The 23750-nt window shown below is 53.4% G+C and overlaps 1 protein-coding gene across 2 annotated transcripts; it reads left to right on the top strand.

Annotated features, from left to right (window-relative positions):
• Positions 1-6088: 6088 nt before the first annotated feature.
• LOC120658176 (ribonuclease 3-like) lies at positions 6089-22408 on the top strand. Of its 2 annotated transcripts, XM_039936417.1 has the most exons (4): positions 6089-6286; positions 6964-7128; positions 7259-7730; positions 22144-22408. In XM_039936417.1, the coding sequence occupies exons 1-4, from the start codon at positions 6191-6193 to the stop codon at positions 22161-22163; spliced, it is 753 nt and encodes a 250-aa protein (XP_039792351.1). In that variant the 5' UTR covers positions 6089-6190; the 3' UTR covers positions 22164-22408. The 2 variants fall into 2 exon arrangements, with proteins under 2 accessions (XP_039792351.1, XP_039792350.1); XM_039936416.1 differs by lacking the exon at positions 22144-22408 and having other exon boundaries at positions 7259-8004.
• The last annotated feature ends 1342 nt before the right edge of the window (positions 22409-23750 follow it).

The raw sequence follows: 23750 nt of genomic DNA, 5'->3' as shown, positions 1-23750 counted from the left end.
GTTACCTAGCTTTCCAGGGCAGGCTATTTAAGCTGGTCGATCTGACTATTCTTGCGCGCTACAGTATTCCCGTCGGAGCTTTAGTACTGTGCTACAGTGCCGAAATTGGTCCGGCCCAACAGTGGCCCATGGGCTGGGCTGATCTGTTACAATCACCCACCCTAAAGGACTCGACGTCCTCGTCGAGGCATCGAACCAGCTTACCCATACGGAACAAAGGACCAGGATCTCCTCTCTTGGCCACGACTGTATGTCTTAGTGCCAATCAACACATGTACACGTCCGTGCGTTCAGTGCCAACAGCTCATCCCAGATGCCCGCGCACTGACCCGCCACGCGCCCATGTACATGCTGGGCCCGTGACCCACACCTACCCGTGAAACCGCGAGAGTCGGCTCTGATACCAATGTAACGATCCGGCCCGGGATAACTGCTAAGATCTACTCTACACATTGAGTAGACCACACCTGCTAAATAACTCTCTTGCGCTTTCGTCCTCGCTTCGTGCAAAAGGTTCGAACCGAAGTTACCTAGCTTCCCAGGGCAGGCTATTTAAGCTGGTCGATCAGCTCTCAGTTTACCGATACGGGACTATTCTTGCGTGCTACAGTATTCTCGTCGGAGCTACAGTACCCGAAATTGGTCCGGCCCAACAGTGGGTCATGGGCTGGGCTGATCTGTTACATCCGGCGCGGCCCCCGGCGCATCCGCCGTCGCCCTCCACCGCGGCCGCCCCTAACCTTTCTCGCCGCCGCGCCGCTTCTCTTCACCCCCGCCGCCGGCCACCGCCCACCGGGGCACCTACCCCGCCCGGTCGGCGGCGCTCCCGCGCCGCCTCGCCCTCCGCCGCCCAACCCGCCACCACCGCCGGGCCGCCGTCGCCCCCGGCCCCCTCCTCTATGGTCAGCAGCCATGGAAGCCCCAGCAACCCGGAAAATTAAGTTCCGCCGCCGCCCTCCACCACCCCGGCCGCCGGCGACCTCGCCGGCGGCCGCTCCCCCCACCAACCACCCCTCGCCGGCCACCCCCTCCCCCTCCCCTAGCTCGCTGCCGCCGCTCCCCCTCCCTTGGCTCGCCGCCACCGCCCACCGGAGCATGAGGAAGAAGAAGGGCAACCTTCAGGCGATGACTTCGAGCTTTGTCGCGCGGGCGATATATAGCCCTGGCGGGCGGCATCTGGGGGAAGACGGCTGCCTTGGGCTCCGTGTTCGTTTCGGGTTGGCACCTTTCTTCTGGGCCTCATGGTGCACGCCGATTATGCAGAAATCTCTATCTCTATCTCTATCTCTTCTCTTCTCTTCTATCTCTTCTCTTCTCTTCTCTAAAAAGAACAATTGGGAGAAAAAACTTTTGTGCGACCATAACCCCCTCCCTTGTGGCTTCTGCCATGCGAGATGTCATGTGCGTCCGATCAAACAATCTCTCCGTGCGATCCCCAAGCGCCCCCTCCGCCGTCGCACGCCTTCCCCACGATCCCCGCCCCCTCCCACGCGATCCCACCCCATCCCCGTCGCCCGCCATCCCCACGAGACGTCTGCTCCCCCATGATCCCATCCCGTCGCACTGCCGTTACCCGCGATCCCGTCGCACTGCCCGACGGTGTCCTCGTCGACGCCGCCACCACCGATCATTTGGTTCGATCCTTCCCGGCGATCCCGCCCCCAGGCCCGTCACACGCTGTCTCCGCGCGCGACGCTTGCTCCCCCGAGATCCGTCGCGTTGTCCGCCGGCGTCACGACGTGGGTACTCGTCTCGCAGATCCCGTCCTCCAAGCAACAGTGCTCCCAGGGAGGCCGCTTGAAGGGCATCTCTCTCCCATGTTGCTGCGGCCGGGTGGGACGGCCTCTAACAAATTGGAACCCAATATGCGCCAACGAGACTAATGGATGCGTCCCTGGCAGAGGTGACGTTTGAGGCCGGGCTGCAGCCTGGTGGTGCTGTCATTTGCGCATGTGCGGCTAACGACTCCATGCAGTGTCTGTTGTGCTTGCAAGGTGCTCGACCAATTCCCTAAATAATATATCTACTGCTTTGATTTATGTTGTCTGCATTTATCGTCAACTCATTAGTCATTACTCATCTCTGGTTAAACTAATCAATTCTTGTGACATGTGTATGCTAACAGTAGTGAAAATATGTCTTGTCTGATCACAGTTTCTAGCATGGTTATTTTACTTACGTGAGTTTACAGCAGCTTGAAAGCTAGGGGATAAATTCGTGTATGAGTTTCACTAAGAAAATTAAAGCTTTCTTATAACTTATAATGAATTCAGTCATGATTGTGAACTTTTTGAAAAACTTCAAAAGTCGATGGTCCAAGCTAAATAAATAAAGAGTAAGGTGTTACTGTAAAATCTTTCATAAGTTGCTTTCAAATTTACAGTGGGCTATGCTCTTTTCCTACTCATGCTGCAATGCATTATGAAAGGCAATGATCACAAATTGATAGATCATGACATGCACTTGCTTACTACAGAATGATTGTACATTTATGCTTTAATAAAAATTACTTTTGAGTGGTACATGTCTACCTTCCTCATAATGTTTGTCATCCTGCTTGGTTATAGTGAACCATTGAGCACACCGATAGTCTGATACGCTTATTCTTTGCTTCAGAAGTAGTTAAGTACTGGATGTCCATAAGAGAAGTTATGCATTCTACTCTAAAATACATATGGACTAAAAATTGAGGCCCTGCTTGGATGTATAGTATCTTTAGAGAATTCAGATGAACATAATTCATTTGTATAATGAACATAATTCATTTGTATACTGAGCTTCAGGAAAGTTTCTGTTTCTATTTGTTCTGTTCTATTTTTATATTTGAAGGTGGAAAAGATCTTTGATAACTAATTACATGTATCTAACTTTGAGGTATGTTGGCTTTATTTGCAGAAGAGTTATTTACCTGCCTTTGAGGGCAGAAAAGTGCACATGAGTCTGACCCCATAACTGGGGAGGGAACAAGCCTCATTGTTACCACCCTGGAACTATTGCTCTTCGATGTGTGAAATATTGAACGTTTGGCATTTACTATCACGCATACTTGAAACAAACTGAGGTCAGATTGTTAAATTATTGGGCTTTGCTACGGTACACCGAAGTAACTGTGGACCGTTGATCTAATGCAATATTACCTCTTAGGTGGTAATAGTTTTAATATTTTCAAATCAGAAAATAGAGAGTTAGAACTAACTTGCATGTAGATTAGTTGAGATCTTAGATTTATGTTTTTTTCCACATGATGAGGTGCCCGCCATAGGAATTAATTGAGATCTCATATTTGTTTCTTAACGTGAATAAAAGCAAACGTGAGGTGTGTGTGGTTACTTTGAAAAAAAAACATGTTCGTGACAATAACATGTAAACGTGACAAACTTGAACAAAAAAAATATTTTTAGATCCATATCATGGAAGGTGCCTATATAACTTTTGTAGCATGACAGGTGCGTATATGTATCATGATATAATCTAGTGGTAGGACTTGGTCTAACGTGACATGCCTGTAACAAATGATATGAAAAAAAAGAGAAATGTATGTGTTAGATCTAGGCGTTTATTTTCTATAGTGTGACATAAATACATGTGCACATGTTATTATTATTTTTGTGTGAGAGGTGCTATGCATTTTAACTGTGTACAGAATTTTTTTTCTAAACTCACTAATATTGCTACATTTTTTCCATACAGGTACATGCATGATTTAGTTAAACGGTCTGCATGCATGATTAGAAAACGAGATTTAGCGCGTAGTTCCATGATTTTCGGATCTGCATGCATGCATGCAAGATAATTAAGGACATATACATTTTTTTATTTTTAAGATGGATTTAATTCTTGAAAATTCAGTGGCTCAGATTTATTTGAACTCTTACCTCTTAAGAGGTAAATGGAGTACCGTAGCATCGCCCTAAATTATTAGTTAAACACAATTATAGAGAAATTTAGCCCTCTGTTTCTCCAATCTCGTCTTCGAATTACCGTGCTCGAGGAATTACACACAAAATGTGCAGCTCATGCTCTGAAGTTTTTAGCACCGCGTGTCGAGGTAGGTCTGCAGTACCTTCTTCCATACAATTTACAGTGCAACTAGACCAAAGTTCGATGGAATCAGCCAATAATGATAGATGCCCTTGCATTGTTGGATTGGTTGTACCCTACTATGCCCAAGGGCAGCATCACCTAGACCTTTGCTATCACAGTGCTCTTTATCGATAATGAGTGCTGGGATGATGTGCCATTTATCATGAAAGCCGGCAAGTCGCTGCACACCCGATGGTCAGTTATGCCACCCTCAGCTTTACTACAATGCATGTCCTTGCAGCTAATGATCCGAAATGGCAACCGCTCATGTGCAAAGAGGTTGCAAGTTCATATCCATTTCAACATCCTGAAAGAGGTCTGAAGTGGCAAAGTTCTAATCCACATCTGAACTTCATAAACAAAATTGTTCATGGGTCGGTGAGATTTTTGTTTTTCCCTTTATGTTCATGAATCCATACAATTATCTATCTATCTATTTGTTAGGCTTAGGAATGTGGTCAATCAAATAGGAAACCATATATAATGCATTTGAGGCTGTTTAGATGGATGATCAAAACTTTATGTTCTCATATCATTCTCATAAATTTTAATCAATATCATGTTTTTAAATGACTGACTGGAACATCTGTGCATCAGTAAATTTTAATTTTGGCTTCCTCAAACTTTATACAACAAGCGGACAGCTTTTTCTTGAGTGCTGAAACATTGAAATGTAAAAACCAACATTCTCTGCACATAGTCTCACTCATAATATCCTGCCATTCAAATTATGCTACAGATTCCAGATGTTGGTTGAAATAAGTCTATTATCATCCTGTAATTATTTAGCTAATATGCTCATCCTTAAATTTCATTGATATATATAGTCTATGCATTGCTCTGTCATATGTATTGAAGTTAATTTTATGAATTTCTTTGATATTCAATTAACAGGTCTTAATAATGCTATAAAGTTGGAAGAAACACTGAATGAACAACAATTTTCTTGCGTAAACGAGGTGGTGCTAAAAGTGTATGCGAGCGGTGACTTCTTAATAAGCGCAGAACATCTTTGGTAATTTGGCATCGGGATGCACTCCAGGCACTCGATCATACATTGGTAATTTGGATGGAATGGTTAATTATTCTTAGAGCCATGAATAGACCCATTTAACCTTCTATCTTTGTGTAACTGGTATTTTTCACATCCATTACTTGCTGAGCATACAGCTATTTTTATGTGGCGCAATGTTTGTGCTTACGTCTAAGGGATGCTACATGGCGTTATAAATATTACAAATGTTATTCATGAAGAAATTTAATTCTTATGTTGAGAATTTATTTTGTCCATGTTATGTGTCTTTCACTATCTGTAGCAACGCACGGGCATGAACCTAGTAGAAAGGAAAATGAAGAAGAGGAGGGGGTGAACGGAACAGCTCAGCCCACCACCTCGAGTTGCCTTGAGAAGCCCATAGTGAGCCCAGCACTGTGCCCGCGACAACGAGTGTGAGGCCTACGGGAATCACGCCGGTCCCTCGGCATGACGATGAATGAGTGCATGATCCAGCGACGCGGCGGGCCGTGGGGTCGGTCACGCACGTCGTTTGGCGCACGTTTTTTCATTATTGGTGGTGGCGGTGGGGGCGCACGTGGACGCTGACACGGCGGTACTGTGGTGGTTGGTGCCGTGATCCTGAGTTGGCCCGGCTCGTCAAGCTTCATTTTTCTTTTTTTGCGTGCTAAAAGCTTTCGTACGTCAATCATTGTACTATACCGCGCACGCTGGCAGCGGATGAGAGGAGCGCAATTCATACAAATACAGTGAAGGCGCAGCTTCAGCAGTGAGGCTAAAAAAATAGTTTTATTAATTTTATCCAGCTTCTACTTCATTTTTATTGCGATTTAAAAATATCTTCGGGCTACGGTCCCTCGTTACAGTTGAAGCACGGACGACCACAATAAATCCTCTCAAATAAGGCGTACGTATATACCAAAATGCATGAGCAAGAGAAAAAAGAAATGAGGGCTCGTCGGGGGCGTGCTCGTCCACCTATAAGTATATATACCCACCATGAGGCCTTGCTCGACCAAAGAGCCACTCGTTGGTGTCCTGGGAGTGGGGAGTGGCAGCCAGTAGCGTGAGAGCTAGCGAGCAGGGTTCAATATGGGTTCCAGGTTCGCACTACTGTGCCTCCTTGGAGTGCTGGGAGCATCACCTGCCATTGCTGACTCCGGCATCTACTACCAGCTCGCTCTTATGGTATGGACATGAGGCTATTTTCTTCGTTCGCTACGTGCCATTTTATAATGCAATTATATTCATTTGGTCAACTAAGAGCAGCACAACGTACAACATCTATATATGTTTATATATGTACAGTAAATGATGCACGATATATAAATTCATCCTAAAACTTGTGTCCTGCAAATAAACTAAGAAGTGGAGGAAAATTAACCTGCATGGATCGCTATACAGACGTTATACTCACGCTACTGTAATAATATGTAGCAAACGTAGAGTTAGTAAACATGTAGATCGGGCTGCTGTAATAATATGTAACAAATAGAGTGAAAGAATGAACAATAATTCAGGAGAGATGTGGACTGGCGAGGGTACTCATGGATCGAGTACTGCCATGGACCACCGAACCAGCACGTTTAATTTGTCCGATCCGGAGACGGTATGAGTGGTGAGGCAAGCTATCTGCCGGGCCCCTTAGCTTCCCTCACAGATAGACGACATGCATGGACGACGTGAGACGTACGAGAAGAGAACGATATATCTGTCGGTCTTGAATTTCTTGTTGTCTATTCCTCTCGTCGTTCACCGGCTAAACGATTACTAGTAGAGATCGATTATCATGAGCGAGGAGGTGTACTAGCAAGCTAGCTAGTGATTTATTCATGACCAGCTCTTGTGCATGGACTCGATCGCAGTGGCCCGGAGCGTACTGCGAGCAGACCAGCGCCGGGTGCTGCAAGCCGACGACCGGCGTGTCGCCGGCGAGCGACTTCTACGTCTCCGGCTTCACCGTCTACAACGCGACGACCAACGCTCCGGTGACCGGCTGCAACAACGCTGCTCCTTTCGACCCTAACGAGGTAGATAGCTAGAGTCGTCAGTACACGTCAGCAGCAGCAGCAGCCATGCCTGCCTTTTCATATGTGATCATAATTAATCCGCATATATATATTACTGTATGCTAATTAACATGTACGCCGATGACGACAGATTACCGACATCCAGGGCCTGTACCAGTACTGGAGCAGCATCAAGTGCCCCAGCAACAACGGCAAGAAAAACTGGAAGAACGCCTGGAAGCAGTCCGGCGCCTGCTCCGGCCTCGAGGAGAAGGACTACTTCGAGGCCGCCCTCTACTTCCGCAGCCGGATCAACCCGCTGGTCCGCCTCAAGGCCCAGCACATCGAGCCGGACTTCGGGCTGTACGGCGTGAAGGCGATCAAGAACGTGTTCAAGGCGGGCATCGCCGCGGAGCCGGTGGTCCAGTGCAGCAAGGGCCCCTTCGACAAGTTCCAGCTGTACCAGCTCTACTTCTGCGCGGCGGAGAGCGGCAAGTTCATCGACTGCCCGGCGCCGAAGCAGTACACCTGCTCCAAGGAGATCCTCTTCCACCCCTTCCAGAAGTGGATGCTCAAGCAGCAGCTCAACGAGACCGCCGCCGCCGACCCCTTGGTGCTGCCAGGCGTCGCCGTGGAAATATAAGCGATCGATCTGCTGCGGCGCTGCGCACGTCGCGTGCCGTTTGGTTCGTGATGAGTTTGCGCGTTGGGGTGGCACGCGCGTGGAATAATGTTTCCTGCTTGGCTGCTTTGTTGGACGATGCTAGCTCCTCGCGGAGCAATAATGTACTGTGTAGTAATGCTCGACGAATAAGCTAGTGTGGCTAGCTCTGTTGCTTCAGCTTCGCCTTCATGTATCGAAATAAACCATGAGACGTACTCGGGTCATCCTTCCAATGATAGGGTTAACGAGCGGTTTTGGACGGTGTGATTTAGGCCTGAACTAAATCGTGATTTTCCTTGACACGGCCCAAGCCCGGTCGGCCCGCAAAATGCTCAGATCAAAGCAGGTCAAAAGCTATGAGTTGTGGCGGATGAACTCTATCTTCATCCACTTTTCCAAAATAAAAAAAATGGCATCCTAATAAATTATTTTTGGAGTAGTAGTGATATGAGGACATATCACAGAGGGGAATAGAACGCATCGTCTATGCGGTTTTTGAACCATTGTTCTTGTAATAAATTCTACCAAGGAATTACGGAAAGACTACTCATCGTGTCTACCAAATGCAATTGTCATCTTCAACTGCTCCCTACAAGAATCAACGGTCAGGAGTGATTCCATTTTTTTTCTCTAGAGGCGTGGAGCAAGGAGAGTGATTCATATCGACGTGCAGTGGGGCATTGATCACGACTGATCTGGGCACACGAGGCAAGTTCTTATCCACCTCTCTCCCCACTTGCTGGATACCGGCCACAAGCTGCTTTGAAAACTTCAATTATATAATCCCTAACCATTGCCACGGTTAGGGATTATATATATCCGACCTCTGTTTCCGATTTTGTTTTCCTTGAAAAAACGTTCCCGTGATAGAACTGCCATTTCAGATACTAGAGGTGATTGTATTTTCCTGGTAAATAACAGCCGGATTGAACTGATTCTCCCAAGCCGTTTCTCGCACGAGCAGAAACCAAAAGCTGCCCGTTTGGCAGAGTTTCTGATCGATCTGGTTCCTAGCAAGTCACTGTCCAAATTTCAGAGCTCCTGGCGCCATGTGAAAACTCCAACAACCGCGCGTACCTAGAAAATCGTACTACGCGCCAACCACATTGTTTGCTTGTCACCTTGTCCCGATTGACGACGATGTGCGTGGGCGTGGCTGATCGGGCGCGCTCTTTCAAGGACGACGATCCAGGCCATTCCATGGCGCGCGTCCTCCTCCCCAGTCATCGGCCCGTCCCCACACATAGAATTATTGTCCTCTCTCCCGTCGGGTTCTAATTCCTTTGTTCAATGATCGCCGTCGACGCATGCGGCGTCGACGACGACGACGCTCGCATATCGCACTCTCACCGCTTCGCTTTCACGTCTTCGTCCTATCCCCGCTAGCCTCCTCGCCGGCCGGCCGGCCGGGCTACCTAGCTTATCCGCATGTTCGCCGCCGTGCGCGCGAGACCACCCGCGGTTCCTGACCGCGCGGCATGTTATCATCAGCAGGCAGCGCCTCGCCGCGCTACCGTCCGCACACGATATGAAGAGGAGAGGAATACAACGTGCGCCAACGCTGTCGAGACTCGAGAAGGCTCCACCCGAATAATGCACTTGCAAGGAGACAAGATGAGAGAGGTACTAGCAGCGGCAGGTTCCAGCTTTGGGAGTTAGGTATTCGAAATTTCAAGTAGTGCTAAAAAATTTTAAGAACTCAAAGTACATAAAAGTAGCACATAATTGAGTACCGATAATACAACTTGTTCATAATTTGAAATTGTGGGCTGTGGAGGTGAGGGAAAGGCCGACCAGTGGGCCGATTTTGGGGCTATTTGGTCCATTTCAAAAAGAGAGGTTGGCTGCTGAATGCTATTTCCTCTTTTTTCAAAGAAAATTAATTTTTTGGGTAAAAATAATGAGTATTCAATAAATATCCTTGCATGCCAAATGGGCCCGCCCCTGGGTACTAGCACCCTAAAATATAGCAACTTTTAGATTACCAAAGCTAAAATAGTTCCATCTTTGATCAATAATATCTTAAAAATAATACTTTTAAATATAAAAAGTTACATATTATTTTGTTATGAATAAAATAATATATCAATTTTATGTTATTAGTTTTATTAGTTTTAGAGCTCTCTTACAATGATTTTAAAGTACCGTAGGGTATATTCAGATACATGTAGCCCCCGAAGCTTTGGTCGAGTCAGGGGATTCGGCCAAAGGGTATTTCGGCGATTTTACCCCTTGACGTGATCGATCAGTGCTGCGCTCCCGCCAGGCGCACCCGGGTGCCAGCCCGGTGGATGTGACAACTCGTCGGTCGGGGCAGTGCGCCTGCGGAGAGAGTACTCCGAGGCGCGCGCCCCTTTTTGTTTTGTTCCGAGGACGAGACGCGTCATCGTGCTGAGCGGGCCAGGGCCACGATGGCGCCTGCTGCTCTGCCGCCGGTGCTTTTGCCGCGCTGTCCCGCGCTCGGGGTCTCAGCCCCGCTTTCCCTGGTCACCTTGCGACGCGCCGTTTGAGGACAGTCGGCCAGCGCCGATGCTGCGCCGCTCAGCGTCCAAGGGCTCAGCTTTGCTTTGTCCCGTCATGTCTCAGCACGGTAACTGAGTGTATCTTTGGCTCGTGGGGAGCCGCGCTGTCACGGGCAGGCCAAGCCTTCGCCCTTCGACAGGCTTGACGCTTGGTGCCCGACGCAGCTATAAATAGGGGTCGTGGGACTCCCTTTTCTCTCCAACTTCCCTGCTCTTACTTCTAGCATCGCCTAAGTCTCGTAATGTTTTCCTTTGCCTTTCACGACCGGCCCCCAGATGGGGTGGCCTGGCTTTTTTGGGCTTTGATGCTAGAAGAATGCTTGTGAGCGGTGTTGGAAAGCTGGAGAGGGCGTGCGCACCATCCCTTAGCTTCAGTGGGATTAGCATAGATCATTGGGCCCGTGGAGTCCTGCTTCTGCGATGTCCCTTAGCCTGAAAGGGGATTGAGACTCCTGATCATGGCATTGGTGCCAGGTTTGGTGGCCGTTCTTCGCATCGTCCCTCCTGGCGACAATGTCGCTCTCGGGGAGATGGTGTGGAGGGTGCTGTCCGCCAGCTTGACCCCCCGCAGGATCTTCGGTGGAGGAGATGCTAGAAGAAAGCTTGCGAGGAGGGCATCCCGCTCGACCCGTGCGGTCTGGGGGCTGCTCCTCGCAATCCTGAGCAGCCTGGCCGTCGCGCCGGCCAAGGACTCGGTGCTGTTCATCGGCGCTCACTCCTCCCCAAGACAGGGAAAATTGCCACGCGGGTAGCAATGCGTTTGTACTTTTCGACGGCTTTAAGCCGGTAACCCTTTGTAATCTTTGTTCGCAAAGATCAATGAAGCCTCCTTCTCCTTCGCGGAGAGGACGACCGAAAGTGTATGGGTGGGCACCACCCCTGCAGGGGATTTTGGTCCTCGAATGTGTGAAGTTTCCTTCGTGGGGGCGCGTCAGCGCACCTGCGGGTGTAGCCCCCGAGGCCTTGGAGGAGTGTTTGCACTCGTCCAAGGGCTATAAACATCGTCCTGCTTGGTTGCTTCACTGAGGTGGCCGTCCAGCGTCTTTTTCAGCCAGCATCGGCACTCCTTTCAGCCAGCCTCGGCGTTTTTCGTGCTGGCACAGCGACCCAGTGTCCGGCTGAACCATCTGGCAGGCGCGTGTCAAGAGTGGGGGTTTTGGTTAAACACATGGAACTTCATAATCGATGGTCGTCGATCCATTCGAGGGTGCGGCCTGAGCCGCGGTGTGCGAGGAGCCCCCGAGCCCCGGCCAGCGTAAAGGCGTTCGGGGAACCCTCGACTTTTATTACGGCCCTCGTCGTCCTTCCGCAGGGAGGAGGGGTGAAGTGCACCATGCTACCCATGCCCGGGCCGCGAGCTATGGCTGCTTCAGTGAGCTGTTATCGGGTAGTTCAAGTGGACGTCTGTGCCCCATTCGATAAGGGTCGGCTCGTGGTCCGTGGACACGTCACATAAAGCGCTGGCAAAGGTTCGCTAGGCGGGGCTCGGACCCATTCGTTAGGGTCCGAGGTCTCGATGCTCTCCCTCGATGGGATCCCCCTGCTAGGCACCCTCGACTGGCCTTGAACACTGCGTAGGACATCTCAAACTCCGCGTTCAAGGGTAGCTTGTACAGCACATCCATGCAGTCCCTGACTCTGGCGATCTGGGGTGCCTGTCGAACCCTCGACGGGCCAGGCTTCGAACCCCTGATCAGTAAGGCCTCGGAATAAGGTTCCCTCGAGGGTGAAGAGCCCCCGAAAGGAATATTCAGTCACGGTTCGCAAGCGGCGCGGAGTCGCTGGTCGTGTGCGCGGGTCTTCCGCTGGTCGTTGGCGACGTGGCCCGGTACGTGCGGTGCAGTGCGGGCGCGCCTTTTCAGGTGACTACCTCGGGTAGACGAAGCGGCATGGGCGGCGGCTGACGGACGGAACAGTGCAACAGTCGCGCCGCGCCCATCGGTTACCGCGCTGTAGTTATTGCCGAGTGTGCGCGTGGGAGACTCCGCGGTCATGTGGCCCATCCGTCAGCAACAGTAAAATCTACCGCATTCAATGTGGGGGATTCGTACCATGGCGGCGAATCCGCCCGTCGTGGTGAATAAAAGCGAAAAAGGGGGGATTGTTTGGTCTCACATGGCAATTTGCCTTCATCTCCCTTGCCTTCTCCACCTCCCCTGGATCTTGAGTCCACAGCCAAGAGTGAGAGGACGAAGAAGGAGAGAGCGAGAGCGCACCTTAGGCACCGCAGAGCTTCCCTTCCCACACCCCCCGTAATTCGAAGCAATGTCGGACGTCCGGAGCCGTTGCCGTGGGGGAAATCCACCACCATAGAGGCGGTTCTGGAGCAGCTGGTCGCCGACCGGCTGCTGCCAATGAACACCAGATTGGAGTAGTCGGTGTGGATTCCCCCGCGGCCGGAGGAGACCGAGCCGAATCCCCCCGAGGGCTACGTCGTGAGCCGAATCCCCCCGAGGGCTACGTCGTGAGCCTCGTGCGTCTCCACGAGCGGGGATTCGGCGTCCCCGTCAGTAGATTCATGCGGGCATTGTGCGAGTACTACGGGGCGGAGCTGCACAACTTCGGCCCCAACTCCATCTCACAGGCGGTGGTCTTCGTCGCTGTCTGCGAGGGATACATGGGGATTGAAGCACATTGGGATCTGTGGATCCACTTGTTCCGCGGCGAGCTCTTCGTCGAGAACGTGCGGGGCCAGCTAAAGAGGTTCGCGCGCACCGGTGGCCTGATGCTCCATTTGCGCCCAACCCGGAAGAACCTGTACACCCCCAACAAGATGACGACGAACAACGCCAGGTGGACTCGAGGGTGGTTCTACCTGCGCAACTTCGGCAACAGGCTCCCGGCGTTCACCAACAGGTCGCTCCGGGAGAGACCAGTGAAGTGGGATTGGGGGGTATCGCCCCCAGCGCATCAAGCCAGGCTCGAGGTCCTCACCAACGCGTTGGTGCTCCTGGCGAGGAAGGGGTTGACTGCGGCTGCCGTCATCGCGAACTTTCACCAGCAGAGGGTGATTCCTCTCACAGAGAGGAGCCTGCCGATCTTCGGTCTCACCCCCGGGGTCCCGGCCTCGGGCTCGAGGACGTCGATGGTGCTGCACCCCCGAGGCATCGCAGCCCGAAGGGCGAGGAACGTAGTGGCGGAGTTCCCCGACAACGCAAATGATCTCTAGGAGATCAAGATGCGCCCCGAGCCGGGGTACCTTTCAGTGGTGAGTCTCGATTTTGATTCGTTGCCGACTTGTGCAATTCCTTTCCCCGCTCCCTAACTCTGATTTGATTGCGTTTTGCAGGGGGTGAGCACAGGTGCCACCCCTCGAGGCCTCCGATCCCGGAGGAATGCGAAGTCAACCGCCTGCACGCAGAGGTGGTGAATAAGTGGAAAGACGCAGTGGAGGCAGCTGCCGACAGGAAGAGAAGGAGGAAAGAAAAGCACGACAAGGCGTGCAAAATCGCAAACGTGGAGGGGAAGCCGCGGCCCGTTACGCCCGAGTCTACAGATGAGGAGTAGGACACCTCGGATGCCGAGGTCAACCTCCCGAGTGATGATGAGGCGGCGACAGGCGCGGATTCTCCGCCGGTCTATCAAGGGGCTGGCGACAAGGACGCGCCAGTGACGCTGCGTGAGGCGAGGCCCACACCGGGGTTGTTAGTGGATCCGCCCCTCTTGGGGGCGGAGCGGAGGTCGCCCACGCCGGCGGCGGGACGAAGGTCGCCCACACCGGCGGCGGGCGGAAGATCGTCTACGCCCGTGACAGCGGAGGTCGCCCCTTCCGGCGACGGGTGAGGGCATCCCCGCACCCGCGATGTCGACGGGCGGCGACGGGTCTGCGGCGAGCGCAGAGACGCCCGCGCAGACGGCCTCGAGGCTCCAGGCCGATCCGAGGACGACACCCTCGGATCAGTCGTCGAGGGCGTCAGTGTGCCGCGGGACCGAAGGAGTGGCACGGGCAAACGCAGTATGAGCGCCCGGTCCGGGTAAGTGGTTTTGGTTTTATTCTTTGCGTTCATTTAATCGATCCCCCAATCCTGCTAACCTCAGCCGTTCTTCCCCGATTTCCAGCTCCGGGGCCGTCACCAAGGATGCAGCCCCGCTCGCGCAGCCCCCGCCCATCGTAGATATTGTGGCGGAGGTCGCGAAGCTGCGGAAGGCGATGACTCGAGGGGCCCAAGCGGCCCAACGGGCTCGAGCGCCGAGGAATGGGGGCGATGCCGACCAGAGTGGCGTTGAAGTAGCCGCTCAGGCTGACGCCGTGGGGGAGGCCGGCCGGGGCGGCGCAGATGATGCCACCCGGCCGGACGTCGAAGTCGAGGCCGGTCGGAGCGACACGGATAGCGCCGCCCGGCCGGTCGCAGAAGAAGGAGCTGGTGGGGACGCACAGGAGCGCCCCGCCAGCCAAACGGAGATGGAGACCCTCGTCCCCGAACCCCCAAGGGCTGGGGTCGAGGGCGTCGCGGAGGAGGAGTCGGCACCGAGGGCGCCGGTGGCGGAGGAAACCCACGTCTCGGTGCCTGCAGAGGCCCGGGACGAGGGTGTCGTTGCGGCAACGACGGCGCAGGTGGCGCCGGAAAGCGTGGTGCTGGTGGTGCAGCTGCCGGATAGCAGCGAGGAGTTCGGGGACTCGAGGGACATCGACCCCACTGCTGCGGCAAGCGCCACCGACCGGATCGCGGAGTTTACGTCGGCCTGCAAGATGGTGCTCAACGCGGGGACATCCGAGGGGCCCCATCACGGGGCAATCATCTAGTCCGGGGTCCCCCGGAGTTTCTCCGCGACGAGCAGGAGGAGGAGGCCGTCTGGCAGGCGCAGATCGAGGCCGGCTCTCGGATTCTGAACCACCTCAATCGCGCCCTGGAGCTCCATAGGACGACGGATTACCAGATCAGTCAGGTAAGCGGCTCCCTCCCGGGAATCGTTCGTATTTAGCCTTGATTTCGTGTGTTTTACCCACACCTTTCCAATTGCAGTGGTTGAGGGACATCTCACGCAAAAAGAGCGCCGAGATGACCCGGCTGTACTCCCAGGTGCACTGGCTTGGGCAGCACAATGCTGGCTTGGTGCTCCAGAATATCGACGCCAACACCAAGATGACGGATATGGGGGCGCGTCAGCAGGCGCTAGAGGAGGAGCTGGCGCGGACCGCCGGCGAGCATGACGTCCAGAGGGCCGCAGCGGAGCAGAAGGCTCAGGAAGCCGAGGCACAAACCGCCAAGCTGCAGCGCACTAGGACGGTGCTCGAGCAGAAGGAAGCCGAGCTCCAGCGCAAGGAGGTCGAGCTCCAAGGCAAGGAGGCCGAGCTCCAGCGCGAGAAGGCGACCGTCGCCATGCTCACCGGGACCCTCGAGGAGAAGGGCAAAGCCCTCAAGGAAATGGAGGTGGCCATCCGGAATGCGGAGGCCGCCCTCAGGGAGAAGGAGAACTCCTTGTCCTCGCTCGAGGCGGCCGCCCGAGTCCTGCAGGAGGAGGCGCAGAAGAATATCGCGGGTGTGTGCTCGAAATTTCGCTGTTGTTGGATTCTAATTTTTCGCAGCTTATCTTGGTTTCTTTGATCAGAGCTGAGGCAGAGAGTGGCAGACGAGACTGCGGTGAAGGAGGCGGTCAACACTGTGCTCATGGCGGCGCAGGCGGAGTACACTGACCTGGAGCGGACCGCTGTGAGCGTGTGCCAGGAGCCCGAGGGGGAGGGCACCATGTCTGGTAGCTCGGTGATCAGTCGCCTGTGAGCACTAGGTGGTTGGATCGCCGAGCACGCCAAGAGCACCTTCCGCCTCGGTGTCCTGCGAGCCCTCGTCGTGGCCTCGACGCACTATATCATGGACCTCCAGAGGGTGTCGTCGGGGTACGTCATTCCCAAAGACGCCGATGCAGACGCCGCGTCGGCCATCATGGACGACGCCGACGCAGCCACCGAGGAGTTCGCCGCAGTCCTGGCCGGGAAGCTCGAAGCTGACATCCCCCCGATAGCCGAATTCGATGCTGCTGAAGACCCGCAAAGGGGGCATGATAACCTGTTGGGAGACTGGGCCTAGGAGCCCATGTAATGAATTAGTACTTGTCGTAATCATACTTGTGAATTAAGAAATTCATTATCGTAAATCGACAGTGTGGCCCATCGAGGCCTTGTGCATTCGAGCCCTCGTTTTCTTTACTCTACTTCCGTGTTCTCGTATGCGACTTTGGTAAACTTCTGCGAGGAATTTCGCGTTCATAAGCGACTTAGGCGTGGGGTGGTGAGGGGGGTGCCGTATCCCGGAGGCGTAGGCGGTCCCACGACTCGGCCGGCCCCATACTGTAGTTGCTTATGCCTCGCGTCCGTTTTTTCCAAGTGTACGAGAAACTTAGAGACGGAATTTTTTCGAAAAAATGTTGGCGATTTTTGGGGACGTTCGGGGGTTCTCCCCGTAGTAGCCCCCGAGGGAGGCTTGGCTTTGCCAAGGGTAAAGCCAGGCGTACCTCAGTGTTCGTGCGCATCTGAGCCCCCGAGGGTACGGAAGGTTCCCAAAAAATAAACAAGTAAAGCATACTCCTTTATTGTTTCGGGAAATCGAAAATGCGAGTACAGACGATGTACAAATAGCTCGGAACTCTAAGGATAGAAGCGACGTAGCTGTTGTATGTTCCAAGCATTGGTGAAGACTTCGCCGTTTTTGTTCGCTAGCTTGTACGTGTCGGGCTTGAGCACCTCGGCGATGATGTATGGGCCTTCCCACGGTGGTGAGAGCTTGTGGCGGCCCCTGTTGTCCTGTCGAAGCCTCAGCACCAAGTCCCCTTTGTTGAGGTCTCGGCGCTGAACTCTCTGCACTTGATATCTTCACAAAGACTGCTGGTAGCGCGCAGAGTGTAGGAGCACCACGTCTCGAGCCTCGTCCACTTTTCCAGCGAGTCTTCGCGGGCTCGCTGGTTCTGCTGCTCTTGATAGGCCTTGAGCCTTGGTGACCCGTACTCCAGGTCCGTGGAGAGTATGGCCTTGGTGCCATAGACGAGGAAGAATGGGGTAAAACCCGTGGCTCTGCTTGGGGTCGTCCTCAGGCTCCAAATAACCGAGGGTAGCTTTGTGAGCCACCTCTGGCCAAACTTGTTCAGCTTGTTGAAGATCCTTGGTTTCAGTCCTTGGAGGATCATGCCATTAGCACGCTCCACTTGCCCGTTCGTCTGTCGGTGCGCCACAGCCGACCAGTCCACACGTATGTGGTAGCTGTCGCAGAATGCCATGAACTTCTTGCCTGTGAACTGGGTGTCGTTGTCGGTGATGATCGAGTTCGGGACCCCAAACCTGAAGACAATGTCAGTAAAGAACAGAACGGCTTGCTCGGATTTAATCTTGCCGATGGGTCGAGCCTCGATCCACTTGGAGAATTTATCGATTGCTACCAACAAGTGGGTGAAGCCCCCGGGCGCCTTCTGCAGCGGGCCGACGAGGTCCAGCCCCCACACGGCAAACGACCACGTGATGGGGATGGTCTGCAGAGCGTGGACCGGGAGGTGCGTCTTTCGAGCATAGAACTGGCAACCCTCGCAGGTCCGCACGACGTCGGTGGCGTCGGCGACCGCGGTTGGCCAGTAAAAGCCTTGTCGAAACGCGTTACCCACGAGGGTGCGCGGCGCGGCGTGATGACCGCAGGTGCCAGCATGGATGTCACGGATCAGCTCCTTGCCCTCGGGGATGGCAATGCATTGCTGCAAGACGCCCGAGGGACTGTGCTTGTACAACTCGTCGTCGATTAGGGCGAAGGACTTGGCCCGCCTAGCGAGGCGCCGCGCCTGAGCGCGGTCCGAGGGTAGGATCCCTCGAATCATCCAGTCGAGGTACTGGGTACACCAATCTTGCGAAGTGGGGGCCTCGTCGATCTCCATTGCTTCGGCCTCGTCCGTGGAGAAGGTCTCGAAGTCAATGTCCATGGGCTGGGCCTCGTCCGCCGGGGGGTTCCCGCCGGAGGGCCCGGTGTTCGAGGGGCCTGGCTCCGCCGGATCCTTGAATTCGACGGAGGGCTTGCTGATGTCATGAGCGAAGATGTTTGGGGGGACGGTGGTCTGCCTTGACGCGATCTTGGCTAGTTCGTCGGCATCCTCGTTGTACTTGTGCGGGACATGATTGAGTTCTAGGCCATCGAACTTGTCTTCGAGGCGGCGTACTGCTTTGCAGTATGCCTCCATCTTCAGGTCGTGGTAGCTAGACTCCTTCATCACTTGGTCGATAACGAGTTGAGAGTCACCGCGTATGTCGAGGCGTTTGACGCCAAGCTCGATGGTGATACGGAGGCCACTGAGGAGGGCCTCATACTCCGCCATATTGTTAGACGCAGGGAAGTGCAAGCGTATTACGTATCGCATGTGATCTCCGAGGGGTGAGATGAAGAGGAGGCCAGCGCCGGCGCCGGTTTTCATCACCGACCCGTCGAAGTACACGGTCCCGCATTCAGCCTGGATTTGTGGTGAGGGTAGCTGAGTGTCCGTCCACTCAGCCACGAAGTCAGCCAAGACTTGGGACTTGATCGCTTTGCGGGGGGGTAGGTGAGAGTTTCTCCCATCAGCTCCACGGACCATTTGGCAATTCTACCCTCGGCTTCCCTATTGCGGACTATCTCTCCCAGGGGGAAAGACGAGACCACGGTGACGGGATGGGCCTCGAAGTAGTGGCGCAGCTTGCGCTGAGCCAAAACCACTGCGTATAGCAGCTTCTGAATCTGCGGATAGCGTGTCTTGGTTTCAGACAACACCTCGCTAATGTAGTACACCGGCCGTTGGATAGGCAGAGCATCGCACTCCTCTTGTCTTTCGACAACGACGACCACGCTGACCACTTGGGTCGTCGCGGCAACGTACAGATAGAGGGGCTTGCCATCCACAGGTGGCGTGAGAATGGGGGCCTGAGTGAGCGATGCCTTCAGCCTGTCAAGGGCTTCTTGAGCTTTGAGGGTCCACGTGAAGCGCTCGGTTTTCCTCAGGAGTCGATACAGGGGTAAGCCTTTCTCGCCGAGACGCGAGATGAATCGGCTGAGGGACGCTAGGCATCCCATGACCCTCTGTACCCCCTTTAGGTCTCAGATTGGTCCCATCCGAGTGATGGTCGAGACTTTTTCAGGGTTGGGTTCGATGCCCCGCTGGGAGACAATGAAGCCCAAGAGCATGCCTCGAGGGACTCCGAACACGCACTTCTCAGGGTTGAGTTTTACCCCTTTGGCCCTTAGGCAATCGAATGCGATCCTGAGATCGGCAACCAGGTCGTCCGCCTTCCTGGATTTTACAATGATGTCGTCGACATATGCCTCTACGTTCCGCCCGAGATGGTCCCCAAAAACGTGGAGCATACACCGCTGATATGTAGCTCCGGCGTTTCTGAGGCCAAAGGGCATCGTGACGTAGCAGTACATGCCGAAAGGTGTGATAAAAGAAGTTGCGGGCTGGTCGGACTCTTTCATCTTGATTTGGTGGTAACCGGAATAAGCATCAAGAAGGGATAAAAGTTCGCATCCCGCAGTTGAATCTACGATTTGATCAATGCGCGGCAAAGGAAAGGGAACCTTCGGACATACTGTATTTAAACTAGTGTAGTCTGCGCACATCCGCCAACTGCTATTCTTTCTCTTCACTAATACATGATTAGCTAGCCACTCGGGATGGAATACTTCCTTGATGAATCCGGACACCAGAAATTTCTGCAGCTCCTCGCCGATCGCCCGGCGCTTGAGCTCGTCGAAACATCGCAGGCGCTGCTTCACCGGCTTGGAGTTGGGTCGGATATCAAGGGAGTGCTCGGCGACCTCCCTCGGTATGCCAGGCATGTCCGAGGGGCTCCACGCAAAGATGTCTGCGTTGGCGCGGAGAAAGTCGACGAGCACCACTTCCTATTTGCTGTCGATGGTGACGCTGACCTGCAACGCCTTGTCGTCGGGGCGATTCGGGTTGAGGGGCACCTTCTTGATACCTTCGGCGGGTTCGGAGCTGCCCGCGTGCCGGTTCGTGGAGTCCAAGGCCTCGCTTGCCATCTTGTCCAGAGTGGCTGCGAGGGCCTCGTCCTCTGCTTGAGCCTCCGCGTGCTCAACACACTCGACGTCGGACTCGTAGACGTGCTCGAACGAGGAGCCGACGGTGATGACACCCTTCGGACCCGGCATCTTCAGCTTGAGGTAGGTGTAGTTGGGGATGGCCATGAACTTGGCGTAACAGGGACGACCAAGAATGGCGTGATAGGATCCCCGAAACCCCACCACCTCAAAGGTGAGCACTTCCTTACGGAAGTTGGCTGCCATGCCGAAGCAGATGGGTAGATCGATCTGGCTGAGGGGTTGGACTCGCTTCCCCGGCGCAACGCCATGAAATGGCGACTTGCTGGGGCGAAGCTTGTTCAATCCAATCCCCATGAGCTCCAAGGTGTGGGCATACATGATGTTGAGGCTGCTGCCTCCGTCCATGAGCGCCTTGGAGAAGCGGGTGTTGCCGATGATGGGGTCGACAACAAGTGGGTACCGTCCCGGGTGTGGGACGTAGTCGGGGTGGTCCTCGCGGCCAAAGGAAATGGTGTCCTTCGACCAGTTGAGGTAGGATGGCGTGGCCTTTGTGACGGAGAAGACTTCCCGGCGCTCACGCTTGCGCTGCCGAGAGGTCATGTTCGTCGTTGGTCCTTCAAAGATGAAGAAGGCGTTCTCCACCGGGGGGAACTCGTCATCTCCACCATTGTCGCCATTATCCTTCTTCTTGTCCTCGTCGCGATGCGTGACGCGGTTGTAGTACTTTCTGAGCATCTCGCACTGCTCGAGGGTGTGGTTGACCCAGCCCTTGTGATAAGGGCACGACATTTTGAGCATGTCATTGAATAGCCACCTCCACCTCGAGGGGGGCCTCGAGGTCCTTTGCGGTCCGGGGCGGCGACGAAGGCCTCGTCGGAGTCTTCCGCCTGCCCCGGTCCACATTGGATTGGTGGGGCCTGCTTCTTCCCTTTCTTCCCCCGCTTTTGTTTCTTGGCGGGGGCGTTGATCTTGGCATTGCCGCCCTCTATGGGCGCATCTTCCTTGCGCTTGTTCGGCTTGTCGTCGAAAATGGCGCCAACTGCCTCCTCGCCGGCGGCGTAGTTGGTGGCAGCGTCGAACAATTCGTTAGTGTTTGCGGGACGGCTTCACACAAGCTCGTGCACCAGGTTTCTGCACGTCGTACCCTCTAGGAAGGCGTTGATGACCTCGACGTGGGTGACGTTGGGGAGCTCGGTGCATTGCTTGGAGAAGCGCCGCACGTAGTCACGCAGGGACTCATTGGGCTTCTGCCGACACCCTTTGAGGTCCCAGGAGTTCCCAGGGCGCACGTACGAGCCTTGGAAGTTGCCCACGAAGATATGGACTAAGTCGGCCCAGTTGTGGATCTGGTCCGCGGGCAAGTGCTCGAGCCACGTTCGTTTGGCGTCAGCAAGGTGAAGGGGAAGGTTGCGGATGATGACCGCGTCTTCCGTCGCACCGCCCAGCTGGCATGCTAGGCAGTAGTCGTTGAGCCAGACTGCGGGATCGGTCTCGCCCGAGTACTTAACGAGGGTGGTGGGCTGTCGAAAGCGTGGGGGAAAAGGAGCTGTTCGAATCTCTCGGCTGAACACACGGGTGCCCGGAGGCTCCGGTGACTCGCCCCTATCGTGCTGGGGTCGAAGCGTCCACCCCGTCGTGGGGTGTACTTCCTGCCGTTGACGTTGTAGCGGGCGTCGCTGTCGCCGGCATGCCCGCGCGTGTCGTGGAGTCGCTCCCTTGCGGGAGCCTTTCCGATACGGTCGTGCACCGAGGGTGCCTTCGCATCATACGCTGCGGCTGTCTTTCCCTTCCCTCCTGGTGGAGTGTAGTGCTGCACGCCCCATGGGCCCGGGCCTGGTGCTGCCAGGCGTCGCCGTGGAAATATAAGCGATCGATCTGCTGCGGCGCTGCGCACGTCGCGTGCCGTTTGGTTCGTAATGAGTTTGCGCGTTGGGGTGGCACGCGCGTGGAATAATGTTTCCTGCTTGGCTGCTTTGTTGGACGATGCTAGCTCCTCGCGGAGCAATAATGTACTGTGTAGTAATGCTCGACGAATAAGCTAGTGTGGCTAGCTCTGTTGCTTCTGCTTCGCCTTCGTGTATCGAAATAAACCATGAGACGTACTCGGGTCATCCTTCCAATGATAGGGTTAACGAGCGGTTTTGGACGGGGGCTCCTATACCCCTTCCGGAAGATAGATAACATACTATCTATAAAGCCCAAAGCCCATTATTGTTGGTGTCGCGGCCCATCAGAGACAGTCATGTGCTGCGTTGTCGAATCACGCAAGCACATGCAGTAAGCATGTGCAGATTACACTTCGCCACTTGTTAGGAAGGTGCAGGTGGTGGAAGACGTTCTTTTATTTTTTTTCCCTCTTCAAGCTGCATCAATAATTATCACTTTCTCTATACTACTACGGTCAATATTTTAAAATACAAAATTCAACATTAATTCAAACTTAATACAATATTTCTTATAAACTAGTTAAATTAAACATTTTATATGAAAATGTTGAAACCGTATGTACAAAATGTTGAACATGTATACTCAAATGTTGCAATAGTATACTTTGATTGTTGATATTTTTAGAAAAACTAAAATTAATTAAAACATATGCATATGTGATCTTGTTTTGTTGCATAAATTCTAAATAGCATTATGGTTGAAACGAAATTCAAAATGTATTTACGGTTTGAAAGAAAAATAGGATTAAAGTTTTGAATCTAAATGGAATCCCCACACCACCCAGCCATGCACGAAGCCGCACATGCGCCATGCACACTAAGCAGCACATGCGCGCAGCGCTGCTGTGCTCCAATCTCATCCTCTTGATGCTCTCCGCACAAATCTCAAACACTACAAGTTCAATGTCTTTCCCACCTTCCGGAAAATGTATAGGATTCCTGATTTTGGACGGTGTGATTTAGGCCTGAACTAAATAGTGATTTTCCTTGACACGGCCCAAGCCCGATCGGCCCGCAAAATGCTCAGATCAAAGCAGGTCAAAAGCTATGAGTTGTGGCGGATGAACTCTATCTTCATCCACTTTTCCAAAATAAAAAAATGGCATCCTAATAAATTATTTTTGGAGTAGTAGTGATATGAGGACATATCACAGAGGAGAATAGAACGCATCGTCTATGCGGTTTTTGAACCATTGTTCTTGTAATAAATTCTACCAAGGAATTACGGAAAGACTACTCATCGTGTCTACCAAATGCAATTGTCATCTTCAACTGCTCCCTACAAGAATCAACGGTCAGGAGTGATTCCATTTTTTTCTCTAGAGGCGTGGAGCAAGGAGAGTGATTCATATCGACGTGCAGTGGGGCATTGATCACGACTGATCTGGGCACACGAGGCAAGTTCTTATCCACCTCTCTCCCCACTTGCTGGATACCGGCCACAAGCTGCTTTGAAAACTTCAATTATATAATCCCTAACCATTGCCACGGTTAGGGATTATATATA

Source organism: Panicum virgatum, chromosome 2N (assembly GCF_016808335.1).
Source record: "Panicum virgatum strain AP13 chromosome 2N, P.virgatum_v5, whole genome shotgun sequence".
NCBI lineage: Eukaryota > Viridiplantae > Streptophyta > Magnoliopsida > Poales > Poaceae > Panicum > Panicum virgatum.
Note: the sequence above shows the minus strand (reverse complement) of the source record. Positions and strands in the feature narration are given on the sequence as shown.

Bases quoted from the DNA above. Each gene is read 5' to 3' on its own strand.
- LOC120658176 (XM_039936417.1), top strand. From the start codon at position 6,191: ATGGGTTCCAGGTTCGCACTACTGTGCCTCCTTGGAGTGCTGGGAGCA. The intron at 6,287-6,963 runs GTATGGACATGA...ACTCGATCGCAG, and splicing joins ACTACCAGCTCGCTCTTATG to TGGCCCGGAGCGTACTGCGA. The intron at 7,129-7,258 runs GTAGATAGCTAG...CGATGACGACAG, and splicing joins CTCCTTTCGACCCTAACGAG to ATTACCGACATCCAGGGCCT.